Raw genomic sequence first — 14,082 nt, 5'->3', positions numbered from 1 at the left:
TATTCGACATTAATGTCTGCATGTTGTTTTTGGAAGAGTAGTGGGGCCGTGCTCGTCACTGCAGGGGAGGCCACCTGCCAGCTGTTTGTCTCTTTCATCGCTTTTGTCGGCGCGGAAACCTTGCATGTCCAAAAGACACTGGTGGAAAGTAGCCTACATTTAGGCTAGTAGGCTAGTAAGGCTACTGTTACTTAAACCTGAGGTCTCCTAAATCCTAAAAGTTTTCTGAACCTAAAACCAATGTTTTTATGTCAGTGGTGCTCAACCTTTTTCATGTCAAGGACCCCCAGAAATATCTGTATTTTGGCGCGGACCCCCATCTGAAAATATGACTTTCCAGGGACCTCCCAGAAGCAAAGATTTGAGTTAAAAACATTCGCTCTGAAATAATATATAATTCAAAGATTTATGCCACATTTTCACGATTAAAAAATAACGTCACATACATAGGCGTGAACACATAAGTGAACCAAAACATAGGTAGGTGAACACAGGCATTGCTGTTCCTTGGAGTGGTTGCACCACTCAAAAATAGCGTCGCACTATAAGCTTGTAGATCTGCTATTTTTCAATAGCTAAAGTATAACATAATGCTTAAAAACACCAAAAGGGGTTCCTGTTTTATACTTTACTGGAGTACTTCCAGTAATCAATCATTTTACTTTTACTCCACTACACTCAAAGGCAAATATTGTACTAGTTACATATACATTAGTTACTTGCTTACTGCTGTATGGGGCAGAGACATATATGGACCCTCACAGTATAATGGAGACGGATGAGGCTGGCAGGGCACTGTCAGGCACCCAGAACTAGAGGCATGCTAACTGTCAAGACCCTGGTGTTAGAAATTAGTTATGTGGCGGGCAATGATTCACGAATCCCAAGTTAGTGTTGGCGAGACAGCACTTTCGCAACCACATCGCACTTTGTAGATCATAATTATTAGTACAAAAGAACAAAACCACGTCAGACCTATATTGCTATATACTTTGGCAATTTGAAAATAGCCCAAAGCTCACAATGTGTCGTTTTATGTACTTAAAAGATGTTTTGGCCATTATCTCTGGAACGGAAGGTCCAATCTGCTCAGTTTGAAGCTTGTTGGATGCATGACTGGTGGGAGCCAGTCAGAATTGGCCCACAGGCCGGACTTTGGACACCACTGCTGTAAAGCTATTCACTCAATCTAATGAACCAATACATAATTATTTTGCCCATGATTGCCTACATATGAAATGAAGAGAAAAAACAAACAACAAACTAAACCTATAGATGACTCAGCTCTAGACAAAATAGGTTGGGAAGTTATCGTCTATACCATGGTTCCCAAAGTGGGGTCCGGGGACCCCTAGCGGTCCTTGAGGGAGTTCCAGGGGGTAGTTTGGAACCAAATGGACCCTTATGGGTCTGTAACTCCGAGAGTGTACAAATGGAACCAAATGGAAGCCTAATGCAGGTCAAACTGGGGGTCATTGAGCCGTCAAAATATTCTCTTATGGGGGTTCCCTGGCATATCTTTTCAAATGGGGGTCCACGGGCTAATTAGTGTCAATTTGGGGGTCCTTGACATGAAAAAGTTTGGGAACCACTGGTCTATACAAGGTTTCTGCCGGACAGCCAGGCTTTGCTGCAGCACTGAGAGGAGAGCCAACAGAGCCCAGCTGCTCGGCTCCTCTCTGCTCTGCTCTGACCTCCACACTCTCTCTGGCTGATGCAGAGGTGGGACAGACACACACACACACACACACACACACACACACACACACTGCTGAGAATCAGATGCTACACTAGTCGGATCACACAGCAGAGAGAGAGAGAGAGAGAGAGAACAAAAACAAGATGTTGAGTCTAATAACGGCTTGGCCTACAAAAGGTCCTATCTTACCCTGCCATTAAAGGGATATTTCACTTTTTCTTTTTTTTAATGGTAATTTTCTCTTCAACTCAGGCTTATGTGAACCAGAGTAATCTAGTAAGAGAGTGGCGACACTCTTTGATCTCGCTGCAAAGCGGGGTGCTATGGGCTATAGTTCCAAACATTGGAACTATCCCATTGAGATAGAATGAGCACTTCCTCATTCCATTGTTACAATCGGAGTAAACTCTAGTGTCTCCACTCTCTTACTAGATTACTCTGATGTGAACACCCCAGACAGTTATGTTGCTCGATTCAATACGTGAGGTGCCCGTGTTTTTTCGCATACCTTTTTCATTTTTAATATTTTTTGGGGGGGAAATGAGAAGAACAAGGTTCCATAAAAAATATAAAAGAATTATGAAAAATCACACCGGCGTGAAGTGAAGGGCGCTCTTATCATCGTACATCATCATGATGTAAAATAGACACTACCCATTTGCTCATACACTGACTAAAATTCTCCATTCATTGTCAATGAGAATTTAATGTTTGTGTAAGACAAAAATAGACAAATAGCTGAGTGTAGGAGGGGCTAGCTCACTCCCCTAAAAATATTAAAAAATATATATACAAAAAAACACGGGCACCTCACATTTTCGGAGGGCAGTATGAATCACCAGAACCAAGGACGGGTGTTTTCGATGAATCTACAATGGGTTTGGGAAGGGGTGTGTCTGATACAATGAATATCAAATATCTAAATTCTGAATAAACATACTTTTACTTATGCTCTTTGCCCCCAATGGGGCATAAGGCATGGATAATGTTCCTCCACCTAGAGAGACCCATCTCCAGCAGCTCAGCCTCTACCGTTCTGCACCATGCAGGTGATCCTTTCCTTTTCCATGGGGGTGTCCATCTGAGAGCCACTTTGGGGGTCCGCGGAAATTCGGAATAAAGCAACTTAAAAACTGTCTGGGGTGTTCACACATAAGCCTGAGTAGGCGATGAAATGTGTTTTTTATAAGTGAAATATCGCTTTAACTATCAATATTAAACGGTATAGCCGGGCAAGTGATTTTCTTTGGTTAAAAAGCTCTATATCCTGATAGTACTCAGTGCTATAGACGAGTGTTTGTTCAGTAACAGGAGTCAACATGTTTCTCCAGCTCTAATTGGAAGTGTTGACACAAATAAACGAGCAGACAAACTTAGAACTGGAACACTATCAAAATGGGTACTCTGGATGGATACTATATTTAGGAACAGAACATTCAGACAATACCCAGCTCTCCTAGTCAATAGGTTTACTTTCTCATGTCTCTTGTTTTATTTATTTTACCATTCTGTATTTTTCTCACATTAAGCACGTCTTACGGTCAAACAGCAAGACATTAGCATAAAAAAACAGACACCTGATCGATTTTTTTGCCCGTGCTATCTAGACGTTAAGCTTCATAAATGATCTATGGTTTTGTTTTTTTGGGGCAATATTCCATCATTCTGACAAATAGGACAGCGAACACGACTTACAGTATGTCGATTTGTTTGTCCTCGGGGGGGTGGGGGGGTTGGCATGATTAAACAGATAAAGATCAGTGTAATATTAACCAAACACGAAGCTCCAGGCCTCACACTATTGAATAAGTGTAAATACATTGGTTGGCTTTATATATTTACAGCTTGGCTGGAGGCCAAGTCGTCTAGAACTAACGTTTTGTCTGTATTATTTATCTATACACGTACACGTATGTCTGTCACCTCTAAAGCAGACGGATCACATCGCAGACGTCACAATACCTGCATGGTGTGCCAATGAATACATTGACCATGGAAACCGATCTAAAGTATAGAAAGTCCCTAGACATGGCAGATGAGTTGTAGTTGAAAATCTATGTGCTTATATATTATTATATATTATATGATCGCTCCTGTCGAGCATTTGTGTTCTTATTCCCATCCGTCCGAATGAGGCCTGATCAAGACATGGACACAAACAGCCAGTCTGCACATACGTGTGTATGTGTGTGTGTGTGTGTGTGTGTGTGTGTGTGTGTGTGTGTGTGTGTGTGTGTGTGTCATGATTCTTAAAAAAAAGTATTTGAATCCTGAAAAGTAAGTGTTGGACAATATGAGGTTTCCACCCCAAGTCCCGACAGACTATAAATTCACATTTGATAATATCACAATTTAATAGTATAATTCAAATGTGTGTTACTGTTACTGTTGCTGTCGTTACGGGAAATTATGATTTTATTTTTTTGCACTTGGCCTCATTAACATATTTTAAGGAGTGGCACAAATACAGGGTGGGTGGTGCATGGTGTCTCTTCAAATGCACAACTTCCAAGTGATGTACTGAACGCGTCCATGTACCATGAAATTGCAATGTACTATTTTACGCCAAGGGCATGTACTGTACAGTACAGTAGGTGCACTGACTCGGTCACAGCATTGTTCGCGAGAAGACACGCTAGGTGACAGCCAGGATGACAAAAGGAAAGTGTGAAGAGTATTCCTGTTACTGTTATCCGTTACTCCCTTTCAAATGACAGAAGGCAGTATGGAAGTATACATTGACATACTTTTGTTATTTGAGGACATAAAAGATGACCTAGAATGGATAATTAACTGCATCCATTTATTTCTTTTTTGCTTACTTCATCAGTTACAATTTCCAACTCATGAGCAGAACACGATTTCCCTCTTCCTTCTCTTTCTGTTCTGGTTTCCGTTTCTGCACTTTCTGGCACATTGTGTTTGACTTAAAATGTTGAATGAAAAAAAGTATAGCCGTACACTCATAGCTGCCAAGTTTAATGAGGACACAGAGACACCAACGTTTCGGATAGATAATACTGCCTTAATTCTTCAAGGTGACTTTAAATTGTGGCAAAGATTTATGCACTTTCCTTAGTATATACTGTATACCATACTAAAAACTATACAAAACTTGCCCATTCCGGTGCAGGCTTAAGAACAGCCACACACGCAGGCACGTGAGGCGGCTGTATGCCTCACAATAGCCTACTGTATACTCTTATCTCCCCCTCTCTCTCCCTCCCTCCGCCACTCACATTGGCTCGTGTCGTGTGACAAACCTCTTATGAGATGCTCAGCCTATCACTGTGCATAATGTGTCCTCAGACTCCTCACACATTCCGAGGACTCAATATCTAGTATATTTAGTAGTTAGATAGCACTAAAAGTGCTTCTTTGGCTCGTATTCACAGGCCAACCATCCATCCATCCATCCATCTTCAACCGCTAATCCGTAGTCGGGTTGCAGGAGCAACAGCTCCATCAGAGAGCTCCAGACCTCCCTCTCCAGGGCAACATTAGTGACTTCAGGGCAACCAGTTTGGTGCTAAATAGCAGATCACTTTAGGTGCTACATACTGTAGCTGCATTCACACTCGCAGCGACAAAAGCAACAAAACAACCAAGCGTGGTGAGCTATTCAACCCTTTTCATATCAAGGTCCATTATTTATTCTGCATTTGAGCCTCGTACGGACCACCATTTGATGACATTTAGCATCTCAGACCCAAAACTTCTCATCGTTGGATAAGATTTTGTCCACAATTCTGTGCTGCATTGATGTGGTACCATGTGGATATGGACAAGAAAGATGGCAGCGTGGACGGAGCCTGCAGCTTTACTGTACCTGTCACAGGCTTGTCCCTCCACGTTCGGCCTGCAGTGACACCCTCCATCCAGCGGGGAGCAGTCTCTCACACTACCGCGGGGGTCACAGTCGCATGGCCTGCAGAGGAAAGGCGGTCGTTAAAAAGCACACAGCCAGGACGATCACATGGACACACTGCATGAGCTAGACCAGAGCCAAATTCCAATACGCCAAATCTCGGCCACTCGCTCACTCCAGCATGGTGGTGTGGTGTTACAGTGAAACTAGTGACCTGCTGAAATATGTGACAATATGTACCATATGTGACATGGTATTCAGGCCACATATTTAAAGACCTCTGTGTAAGTTGTGTGAAGTCCACAAGATGTTCACATATTTCGACAGGTCACCAATTTCACCGTAATTTGCCATGCTGGAGTGACCGAGTGTGAGTGAGCGAGTGGCCGAGAGTTTTGGTATTGGAATTTGGCTCAGGGGTTCTCAACCCGAGACACGGCCAAAGCCTTTCCGGGGGTGCCCAGCCAAAAACGTTGAGAACCTGAGCTGGACAATGTATTAATGTGCAAGCTGAACCCCTGAGCTGGACAATGTGTTAATGTGCAAGCTGAACCCCTGAGCTGGACAGAGACAGAGAGACAGAGAGAGACAGAGACAGAGACAGAGACAGAGACAGAGACAGAGACAGAGACAGAGACAGAGAGAGAGACAGAGAGAGAGAGAGAGCGCGCTAGGGAGAAACAGCACTAGTCCCAGCACTGATGCCTGCTGGTGCTCATTAGTTCAATTAGTACATGGTACCAGGCAGCTCCATTTACAGTGGAGATATCATCTTTGGCAGTTACTTTGGCACATTACAAAACTAAAATGAATACATAAGTTGAGCTTTTAAAGATGTACAGTTCGATTTACCCCATTCTCCAAGTTACATTGATAACCCATTAAAACCGGGAAAGCATCTGTGTCATTTATTTGCTGTAATACGAGTTTAAATTCAGAATACTCTTTTTAGAACAGCGGTTTAAAACAGTTGATCAGTGCCATTTTGGGGGAAAGTATCTGAATTGAATCATTTTGAATTTTCTTTAATAGAAATGTTCTCTTCAGGGGGTCCCTGGCACAAAACGTCCTTGCGGTTCTGGTGACTGATATTGTCCACTTATACCTTAGGGCAGGGGTTTTCAACCTTTTTATACCAAGTACCGCCACAGAATATATCTGGCTCTCCAAGTACCACCATAATAACTGATGTTAAAATACAGGAGCGTAGACCTGCCTCATCCTATTCAGCTATTAACACAGGAGGAAAATGTAATTAGACCTTTCTTTTTGTTCAATTACCAAGCCAATTTAGCTGCTGCTCTGATGAAACTGTCTAATTAGCACAACTGATAATATTTTTAATGTGATTAATCCATCCTCAAATCTTCCATTAACGGCTAGGTACAGTATGCTGTCATGCTCATTTCAGCACAACTGGAGAGCCTATTTCAACCAATTGCTTGGTTAGAAGAACTACCTGTATTAATATAAATATCAATCACCAGAACCAAGGACGGGTGTTTTCGATTAATCTAACATGGTTAAAATGTTTTGGTTTGAAGGGCTTATATACCATATGAAGGCCGGCAGCTAAAATTAATATTTACTGAATTGAGCAACTTAAAAACTGTCTGGGGTGTTCACGAAAGCTTGAGTATAGATGATAAAATTACCCACATTTTCTATTAAGTGAAATATGCCTTCAAGTCCAATATCTCTCATGGCCAGCCTATATAACGTCTCTAATGTGGGAGGCCATAATCATTATGGATTGCACCTCAATATTTCACTGCTTAGTGAAATCCTAGACGTATATTCTGGTCCATTTCATCATTATTCACCATTATTACAAGGCACATTTGATTAAAACTTAAGCTGCTAGATTAGATTCTGTACACAATCACAACAACAACAACAAAAAAGCCAATATGGGGCTGTCACAACAACCTTGACAGGTGCCACATCTGTCCTACTCCTCTTATTTGATCACCTTCATTGATTGATTGTTCCTTTTCCCTCCAGAAAGAATCAGTTTTTCCTATTCAACGAGGTGCCATTATTAGGAATAATGTAATTATCCCCAAGGCAAAGCAGTCTACCTGGTTGTGCTCCACTGGTCTGAGTAATTCACACACCTCACCTCAACCCGGGCTGTCTATACTCGCTGCTTCTCAATGTGCGGTCCGGCTAAATGATTGATCGTTAGGGAGCAAATGGGACCTTATGGGTCTGGAGCTCCGGGAGCAGACACACAAGAAGGAGCCGAATGGACCCTTAAGGCTCCATTTGTACACCAGCTCTCCGAGTTAAATATTAGACACTAAATGATCTGTCCCTCCTTTCCAACAGGCGCCCTGGATTCAGTGGTGGAAAGGAACATTTGGAAAGTAGGCCACATTTACCCAAGTACAGCACTTATGTACAATTTGAATGTTGTGGTATTTTGTTTTCTACTTTAGTTGAGAGCGTCCATTTTACAATACTATACTACTGTACATCCAATACTACAGGGAAATATTGTACTTTTTACTCTACTATTTGATTGATATACAAGTTACTTGTAACTAAAGCACACACACAGTACAACCAATACCAAACATACATTAACCACTTAACCCTATTTTATAGTTGAAAATTTTGAAAATGGCTCACACGTCTTTTTTACTTTGGCACTGTAAGTATGTGCCAATTCTGTTGTACTTCCAAGTGAAATTGTGAACGTATACAATGTATTGTTATACTGCAGTGTTCCTTCCTACTTATTATTGCAAGTAAATCTGAGCACATCTTCCACAAGAGACTACGTATGTGAAGGGGAAAGAGAGTGTGATGAATTGGTCGTGAGGAGGGGAAAACAGTCTAAAAGTGAACATTTGAATAATGTGTCAAACATAAATGTTGCCAGTGTTTGTGAGTAAGTAGTCCAGCCTCTCCTTATCGCCCCTGGTCAGCGTGAAGGAGACCAGTTCAACTGAGGATGCAGTGTATGAAGTAGACCTCTGAGCTTTGATTTATGGCAACGTTGAGCAAACCTCTACAGACATAGCGGGCAGGGTGCGCAGGTCCAGTTAAGTACGGGTAATTTCCACATTATTAATGTTGTTTACACCTTTTTCTCCCATAGATCACATTGGCTGTCCCTCTTTGGCTGAGATTGCTTGAGTTGGAACTGTACGAATCATACAATTCATGCTTTATTGCAGTGGTTTTCAACCTTTTTCATATCAACAAGGCCCATTATTGATTCAGCATTTGAGCCATGGACCACCATTTGATGAGATTTAGCCTAGCAGACCCAAAACTAAAGAATATTTTGTTGTTGTTGGATACGATTTTGATGTGGTACCATAGTAGAGATTAACCCGACAGATGGAGCAGTAGAGAGTACACAGGTTCCCCCTGTGTACTCTCTACTGCCCCATCTGGCGGAGTCAGGTTAAGTAGAGTTTGATAAAAATAAAAATAAAATCTACATTCTCTAGAGACTAATATCTTGTAAATTAAGTAATGCAGATGTTTAACAATTATCTAACTCTTGAGAGTTATTGTAGTCATTGCACACTCTCAAGAGTTAAAATCTATGAGGGTCCATTCGGTTACCAACTCGAGGATGGAAAAAGTAGGGACCAAGTACAGATCCCTGGAGAATTCTGGTCTTAAGAAAATTGCGTCGCATCCGGTGCGCCTGTGTCTACGTCACTGCAGCTAAATCAGGAGGGTCAACGTTCAAGGCCTGCCTGTAAAGAGCTAATAATCCATTGTCTGCATGTATAGCAGCTGAAAAGCTGATAGAAATTGTAATGTAATTCACTGCCAGAACAACTTAGCATTCTATGAGCGGGGTAGCATTGAGGTCAGGGGGAGCCATGGATATGGGCTCCTTATGAATATCAATTCACAACATAATTCACACACACACAGACAGACAGACAGACAGACAGACACTATACGGATAGACACAAGACGCACACAAACAGACAAAACAAGCACATGCACATGTGTTAAGTACATGTGTGGGTGCAGACACAATTAAGCAAATGGACACATGCGTGCACGTACGGACACAGGTCATAAAGTTGGAAGAATAATCCTTTAGACATGATCAAAATGCATGCCTTGCGTCATTAAGATCCATGGCATGGAGGAGTCAGTGTACAGTATCTGAATGTGCTGCCTCGCAGATGTTATCCTATATTCTCAGCTAGCGCTCATTTGAATTTAATGTTTTGCCCTCCTGACCTCAGCGTTAATGGAGCTGTTTACTTCTCTTTGCCTCATTATGCGTTAAACAGACTTATATAATTTCTGTCAGATAAGTCACGAATAGATTGAACAAAATAAATTGTTATAGAATGAGAATATATAAGTGTGCATATAATATATTATCTTGGCGTTCGGCTCTAAATTTTTCTCCCTGCTCGGCACAATTACACAACCACCATTAAGAGCAGGGAGATAGATAACCTAACCACCCCCCCCCCCAAAGGGAACAGAAATAGCAGAGCCCACCGGTGGTGCTGGGGTGGAGGTGGGGGCAAACGGCTCATAAGGACAACAGAAGGAATGCAGGAAGATTGCAACCTTGGGTGAGCTTAAATACCCCACCCAAATGGTCAGCTGATTGCCACGGCGGCGTGTGGCATGTGGGACTTGCATAGCGTTGAGTGATCCCCTCGAGTATATCTGCCAGAACTAACTCAGCAAGCTACGTACAGTATATGGAGCTGCAGTTGCTCGGGGTAGAGTGACCGAATGGGAACCGTAAGGTTCCCAGTTCAAACCCGGGCTCCCCCAGAGTTAGTATCGAAGTGTCCTTGAGCAATACTCTGAACCCCTAATTGCTCCCGATGTGCAGGTTGGTGCCTTGCATGGTTAACCTCCGACATCCGTGTGAATGGGTGAATGTAATGCACAATCTATGTAAATAAATGTATGTATATAAATGCACCATTTACCATTTACGTATCATTTAGTTAACTATTAAGCAAAACCCATTTAAACCGGGAAAGCATCCGTGTCATTTTAGATTTGGGCGTTAATATATATTTTATAAATAATTGTTTATTTAAAAAGAAAAATTGAGATATTGAATGTGTGATTAAAAAGGCATTTGTAGAATCAACCTCAGGTCTTGATTATGCGCAATGCGTCTCCAAGTGTATATGCATATACTGTACGTGTGCGTCACTCTGTGTGACTCACCTGCAGCCACCGAGGCCAAGGGAGTGGAAGCCAGCCAGACACATGTCGCACTTGTCCCCTGTCACGCCCGGGCGGCACGCGCACCGTCCTCCCGCGTCACACTGTAAGCTCACGGAGCCTGAGGCCGTACAGCGGGGTGATGGATGACAGGCGTGGAGGCAGCGGTGTGGAGATGTGAGGAGGAGTAGATCCACATGAGGAGGCACACAGTGAAATTGAATCAAATAAGAGAAGATGAAAGACACGTGTACGCAGCGAAGAAATTTACTCAAATTCGAAAAAGTAAAAAGTATCAATTTGTAGAAATCGTTTGGTGTGTGGCTCTTTGAAAAGTCTCTAGAAGTTGCTAGCGGTGGGATATGCTCGCCCCTAGCGACTTTTAGGCGCCCCTAGCAACGACAATATGGAGAAACTTCATCGATCATCCTGAATTTGCTGCTGGTTTATACGAAGTGTAATATAACAAAACCATAGCTCAATTTAAACTTTAGAAAGAAATTTTAGCATTCTAGGGCATCACAGAAAAAGTGAAACCAAGAGTCACTTGTCCAATGGACAAGTAAAATGTTGATGCACTTGTCCGGAAAGATTTATTACTTTAATGCCTTGATGTCAAGCCCTGTATTAGTCGACAAAATCAACACTGGAATAACGGTGTGATGCGACAGGTTTTGAGCTCGTAGGTCTGCTAGTGCTACTTTTGCTATATATTTTTTTTAATACTGAAAAGTAACAGTTTTGAGGTTTCCACCTGGCCGACAGACAAAATACTCTCTTATTAGTAAAAGTACATCCTATATTCAAAAATGTACTTAGAGTACATTACAGTACTTAGTTCAGACTAGTCATTGGTCCGACAAACGACAACCCACCTCAAACCCTAACCTAACCATAACCACAAGCGCAGGAGCAGCGCATGTCCGACATGCGGACGCATGTTGTGTTGACATCATATACATCAATATACTTTCAGTATTCATAATGCAGAATGTCCTTGTCCCATATGTAGCACTCTTTTCAAAATGTGTATATTGCTTAACCATTTTCAACCAAGAAATACTATTGTAGTTTTACTCAAGAACAAAATCTAAACACAGGACTTTTACTTGTAACAGATAAGAGTATTTCTACATTGTGGTATTGCTACTTTTACTTAAGCAAAAAAAAAGGTACATGTTCCACTTACACCATTGCATCATCAGAGTGCATCAAGTCCCTTCAGTGTAATGTTAATAACATATCCTGAAGGCCACATCAGAATATCTGAGCACCCCATTACCAAAGACATGCTCCGCAATGGGCTTGGAAGGGCGGAATAGCCTGGCAGCCATAGCACTGATGTTCAATAATAACTCACACAGGTGTGGTTAATGGAGGAGGGGGGGGGGGGGGGGAGAGCAGTATCTATATACAGTAGTGTCTGCTGCTGCCAGCCTTGGTCAGCTTATCTGCTGAACAAAAGTCACTTCAAACTCTACACAAAGGACAGCACAATGCCAATAGGAAGGGGGTGTGCGTGTGTGTGTGTGTGTGTGTGTGTGTGTGTGTGTGTGTGTGTGTGTGTGTGTGTGTGTGTGTGTGTGTGTGTGTGTGTGTGTGTGTGTGTGTGTGTGTGTGTGTGTATGTTTAATGTAAAAAAATAAATGTCAGCCCCCTCATGCATTAGAATGTCCTTCTAATGCATTTCATTTGAAAGTGAAATATCCCGTTACTTGTTTGCATTCTCGACGGAACCCCGTTTGGTGTTTTAAGCATTATGTTATACTTTAGCTGTTGAAAAATATTTGTATTCTAGAAAACGCCAATGTTCCAATCGGGATCACCGGATAATCAGAAAAGACCTCCGAACATTGCGCGTTTTGTCATAACCATGGAGAGCTCCGTAGATTTAGAGTTATTCAGCTTTTTAGTCAGCCTGTATACAAAAGGCCAAGCAAAAAATGTAATAATAATACAGTGATCCGGTTTGATATCAATTACAAAGCTTAATTGACAGAACGTTGCAGTTGCAGGGGGCCAATTGCACATACTCCTATGGGCTGGGGGCGGCACCTGTCAGCGGGGACTGGGAGTGTTGGGCGGGAGGAGTGCGACGAAGGCTCCTCACTGGAAGGTGTGTCAGTTGGTTACAACAGTTAAGTATACTGTAGAATCATTATGTAGGTAATTGTTTGTATAATTTATCCGCCCAGTGCCTAAAAGGCAAAAGAAAATGCATTCATATGTTCCAATGTCAAAAACAAAATTAAATCGCCAAACGCAATTATTTGCATGCAGTGGCGACTGTGGCGTGCACCGTGCACAGACATTTAGAGGGGCAGGTGCTCAAGTGAAAAAAGGGCACCTTGTGCAGCGCGTGGAACCGCCCGGTTGCCTTAATAGTGTGAGATTTATAGATTGTGGGGCCTAAATAATATATTATAAGCTTTTGTATCAAGACTTGATCAATGTCACCATGGTCCACATACTGTACAGTGTACATTGTACAAAAAAAAGGGCACAGGGGGTGCCATCTGTGCATGCCACTGTTTGCATGACAATCATCAAGTTAAATGTTGTAATCGTGACAGCCTTGGTTGTGCATAGCCCATATATTGTACCGTTGCCGTTGCAGAGGCAGGCCAGGCAGGGGTCCTGTGTGGATGCTCTGTAGTGGTTCTCATATATAGCCCATGTTTTACCGTTGCTGTTGCAGAGGCAGGCCAGGCAGGGGTCCTGTGTGGATGCTCTGTAGTGGTTCTCATATATAGCCCATGTTTTACCGTTGCTGTTGCAGAGGCAGGCCAGGCAGGGGTCCTGTGTGGATGCTCTGTAGTGGTTCTCATATATAGCCCATGTTTTACCGTTGCTGTTGCAGAGGCAGGCCAGGCAGGGGTCCTGTGTGGATGCTCTGTAGTGGTTCTCATATATAGCCCATGTTTTACCGTTGCTGTTGCAGAGGCAGGCCAGGCAGGGGTCCTGTGTGGATGCTCTGTAGTGGTTCTCATATATAGCCCATGTTTTACCGTTGCTGTTGCAGAGGCAGGCCAGGCAGGGGTCCTGTGTGGATGCTCTGTAGTGGTTCTCTCTGCAGTGCTCACAGTGGGCTCCGTCCGTGTTGTCCGTGCACTTCACACAACGCCCACCGCTCCCCGTGCTCCTGTACTGCTCCATGTCCAACACGCACTCCTCTGATCTGCCGCTGCAGTTGCACTCTGGGAAAACACAAAAGGTAGAGAGAGAGAGCCTCATGGTTAATGCATGGCCTCTAGGCCTATACTACTCAAACATGGAAGTCATACACACGCTCCGTGACGCATGGGTCGACTCCAAGGCCCCAGTGAGGCTCTCC

General features: G+C 42.8%; 1 protein-coding gene across 3 annotated transcripts in view; it reads right to left on the bottom strand.

Annotated features, from left to right (window-relative positions):
• Window positions 1-14,082, bottom strand: part of lamc3 (laminin, gamma 3) — a 163,315-nt gene that overhangs the window by 98,278 nt on the left and 50,955 nt on the right. For all 3 annotated transcript variants that reach the window (XM_083793995.1, XM_083793996.1, XM_083793997.1), the window contains exons 5-7: window positions 13,757-13,945; window positions 10,752-10,869; window positions 5,529-5,627 (exon numbers count right to left, since the gene is read on the bottom strand). In XM_083793995.1, coding sequence (XP_083650121.1) covers window positions 5,529-5,627; window positions 10,752-10,869; window positions 13,757-13,945 — 406 coding nt within the window. The remainder of the gene's footprint in view (window positions 1-5,528; window positions 5,628-10,751; window positions 10,870-13,756; window positions 13,946-14,082) is intronic.

The sequence above is a fragment of the Protomyctophum parallelum genome, assembly GCF_964188405.1.
Source record: "Protomyctophum parallelum genome assembly, chromosome: 21".
NCBI lineage: Eukaryota > Metazoa > Chordata > Actinopteri > Myctophiformes > Myctophidae > Protomyctophum > Protomyctophum parallelum.
This window is presented reverse-complemented; position numbering and strand designations above follow the sequence as displayed.